General features: G+C 33.7%; 1 protein-coding gene across 1 annotated transcript; it reads left to right on the top strand.

Annotated features, from left to right (window-relative positions):
- The first annotated feature begins 524 nt into the window (after positions 1 to 524).
- On the top strand, positions 525 to 1,536 carry LOC149549577 (receptor-like protein 39). The gene has a single exon (XM_089794931.1). It carries the CDS (start codon positions 1,030 to 1,032, stop codon positions 1,297 to 1,299), a length of 270 nt encoding a protein of 89 aa, XP_089651057.1. The 5' UTR covers positions 525 to 1,029; the 3' UTR covers positions 1,300 to 1,536.
- The last annotated feature ends 2,609 nt before the right edge of the window (positions 1,537 to 4,145 follow it).

The following is a 4,145-nucleotide window of genomic DNA, read 5'->3' as shown; positions in this document are numbered from 1 at the left end:
TATAAATAAAATAGAAAGCTTTTCATCATATATGGAATAAATGAAATATCAATTTAGTAAAAATATTTTGAAAAAATTCTCAAATCTAATATGAAACTATTAAGATTAAGATAAAATATAAATAGAACATAGTTATTTAATTGATAATATAACCATAAATAAATTTAAAAAAATAGAAAGGTGTATATATAAAATAAATTAATATATAAAAATAAAATAAACTTTAATCATATATAAAATATATTACATCATTGAGCTATAAGATTTGTGCAATCCAGCTAATGATTCAAACAACCTACATACTTTCGTAAAAAAAGTTACAAATTAGATATTAGTGATTGTTAAAATAACATATTGATATGTCATAAATTGTCTTATAAAAATTTGACTTAAACAAAGTTGCTTGTAATAAATCAATAGCTTTATAAGTTAAAATTTTTATAATAGACTTAAACAATTGACTTAAACAAACTTATAGAGAATGGGACTCGAACAAACTTGGCATCGATGGTCCTGCTGATCGGGGTGCCAAAACCAAAGCCTTCGTGACAGTACAGTTTGAAAATAATCTGAAAGGCAGGTGACGGTACGGTTTGAACTTTACTGTCATGCTCCGTCAAAGTATGGCCGTCAATGCATGACATGAGGATGGGCATACCCAGGCAATCGATCTTAGTGCCTGGGTAGCCGTTGCCTCTATAAACAACCTTGGTGGATCCTTGTGACGCGACATTTAGTCAGTACTTCACCTACGGATTCCTCTGTGTAGGAAATCCAGCCAGAGTGACAGAAATCACTCTGGATTTCGCCAGTTACAATGGCAGCCTAACTCTGGCCATCACCAAATTAACGGCTTTGCAGATTCTAGATCTCTCCAACAATTTCTTCGGCGGGCCGATTTCATCGTCATTTTGGAATTAATGGTCTCTGCAACGGTTTGTTCTGTCTTAGAACCGCTTTTCGGGCGAAATTCCTGAGTCAGTTGGGGTTTAGCAAAGCCTGGAGCAGTTATCTCTTGATAAGAGGAAAATGACCAGACTGGAATTGCACTACAACCGACTGAGCGGCGATTTCCCTGACCTAAGCAGAGCGCAAAGCCTCGCTTTCTTTGACCCTAGTGACAATCTTCTATCTGGAAAGTTTTCGGCGAATGCCCTGCCGACGCCATTAGTGGAGCTTAGCCTGAGAAATAACTGGCTTTCCAACACTCTGTGGCTAGATTTAGCAGGGCTTGAGATGCTTCAGGTTGTGGACCTCAGCGGCAACAAATTTTCTGGTGATTTGCAGTCAGGGTGTTAGAAATAGTCAAAAAAAAAAATATCATGCAGATCCACATCTGTTATAACCGTTGCAGATTTTCTTGCTAAATGGATATGGATGCTGTCCTCCAGAATAGATCATACAACATTATCTCCTTATCCTCTAGAAATATCTTTTATTAATTCCCTCCTATCACAGGGCTCTCTATAAATAGAGGCCATTGCATTGGTTTGTAATCAATCAGATGAGTGAATAATAATATGCTGTTCTTTTCAATCTCATTGTAAGAGTGTTTATTTCTGATATCTTTCTCATTGTCTAGTACTTGTATTGCTGCTGATATATCAGTTCTTAGTAGATATCAGATTTCCTATTTCTCAATATGGTATCAGAGCATTTGTGATTCTTGGGCAGTGCTAGCTTGTTTTTGTGCACAATTCCAATCGTTTGCAGCAGGCATAAATCTCATTGAGCAGCATTTTTTTTGGTAAAGCAATTAGTATACAAATTTGGTGAGAATTTCTTTAACTGATTATCTTTACAGTGCTGAAAGTTCTGATTTTTTTTCTTTCTCATCCAAAAAGGAGAGAAGTTGATTAATGGATTCTCTTGGTGTTGCTCTACCATCAATTAAATTGAATGGAAAGAATTACTATGATTGGGTTTCACAAATTGAATTGTCTCTAACTCTACAAAACTGTTATGATATTGCTAATGGTAGTGAGTAGAGACCAACATGTGCTGGAAAAGAATGTGATGATTGAGATAGGAGAGACAAGAAGGCAACAACTTTGATAAAGTTAACACTTTCAGAAGAAGTATTTCTAGAAGTTCGAAATGAAAGAAGTGGAGTGCAAGTATGGAAGATTCCAAAAAAAATTGTATAAAAATTCAGGTGATGTATGAATTATATTTCTTACCACAGAGTTATATAATCTAAAATTAAAAGGCTCACAAGAAGTAGTGACTCATTTAAGTAAATTAAAGGAAAAGAAAATTGAATTGGCTTCTCTTGGAAAGAGCATAGATGATAAAGATTTTGTGCAAATAATTTTACAAAGTCTTCCAGGCTCTTATCAATCTTTTATAAGGGGACTTGATACTGCTGATAAATTAAAAGGAATCAAACTTGATGAGTTGTGTGCAAAGTTGATTCAAGAAGAAAAACGTCAAATAAAAGAAAGAGAATCCTTTGTTGTTGATTGTGAATCTCAAGCATTTGTAATAAAAGGAAAACAATATCATCAAAGGACAGATAATAGATCTAATGGAAAGAATTGGAAGTATGGAGATAATAATAATTCATATAGGAATCAAAATAGAAGTAAGTGGAAATGCCATTACTGTGGTAAGCAAGGACATAAATCTAATGAATGTTATAAAAGGATTAATGATTCAAAAAAGAACAAGTTTACAAAATCATTTGATTCAAAGAGGAATGCCTTTTGTGTAGCACTTAAAGCAAATAGTTCTTTTAAGGATGAATGGATAATTGATTCTGGTTGCACACAACATATGTCACATAATAAGGAGCAGTTTGAGTTATTAAATGAAAGCAATTGTGAAAATATATATCTAGGAGATAATAGTTCTCTAAAAGTTCAAGGAAGTGGAAATGTTCAAGTAAATAATGGAATGTTAAAAAATGTGAAGCTTGTTCCTCAACTCTCAACAAATCTTCTATCTGTCTTTCAAATTGCAAATCAAGGATACAAAGTCGAGTTTTACAATGACAAATGCTTAGTCAAGGATGTGAATAAAAATTATGAAATAAATGCAATTGGTAGAGTGGAAAATGGCCTTTATAAATTTCAAGAATTTGTTGGAAATAAAGATGTATGTGCTATTGCAAAGTATGATGATGTGAGCAGGTTGTGGCATGAGCGTATAGGACATGTAAACTATCAAAGTCTCAAGCTTATGGAGAAGTTGAAGATGGTGCATGGTCTACCAAGAATCTCTCCAACAAAAATAGTATGTGAAGGATGTGCAATGGGCAAGCAACATGTAGAAAGTTTCCCACAAGGAAAATCATGGAGAGCAAAAACACCTTTGCACTTAGTCCATAGCGATGTGATGGGTCCTTTCAAAATGCCCTCACTTGGAGGTGCAAGGTATGTTCTCACATTCATAGATGACTATTCAAGAAAAATTTGGGTATACTTTCTACAAAAGAAAGATGAAGTGTTTCATAAATTTAAGGAGTTTAAGGTTCTAACTGAAAAGCAAAGTGAAAATTTTCTAAGAATTATAAGAACAGATAGGGGTTCTGAATACATGAATAAAGAATTTTTGGGATTTTGTAAACAAAATGGCATAAAGAAAGAATCCACTATTTCCTACTCACCATAGCAAAATGGGGTAGCAGAAAGTTAAAATAGGACTATAATGGAAATGCTTAGGTGTATGCTCCATTCTAGAAATATAGAAGTACATCTTTGGGCTGAAGCAATTCATACAACAGTTTATATTTTAAATAGAACTCCTACAAAGGCTGTCATGAACATAACCCCTGAAGAAGCTTGGAGTGGAAGAAAGCCTACTGTATCTCATTTTCGTATTTTTGGTTGCATTACTTATGCTCACATCCCTGATGAAAAAATAAGTAAATTGGAAAGGAAAAGTGAAAAATACATCATGGTGGGATATAGTGAAGAATCAAAAGGATATAGGCTATATAATCCTAATACAAACGAAATTCACATCAAAAGAAATGTTTGGTTTGATGAAGGCTTTGAGAATACTAATTCTTCTACATTTTCTCAAGTTCCTTTTTTTGAGGAAGATGAGCATATTGACACTAATGTTTCAAAACAAAATATGATATCTCCTACAAAAGGAAAAGAAGTGCAAGATGAAGATTCAAGCAATAGTGATGATGAAGA

This window comes from Cupressus sempervirens, chromosome 7 (genome assembly GCF_028749045.1).
Source record: "Cupressus sempervirens isolate cs-2001-9-10 chromosome 7, ASM2874904v1, whole genome shotgun sequence".
Lineage (NCBI taxonomy): Eukaryota > Viridiplantae > Streptophyta > Pinopsida > Cupressales > Cupressaceae > Cupressus > Cupressus sempervirens.
This window is presented reverse-complemented; position numbering and strand designations above follow the sequence as displayed.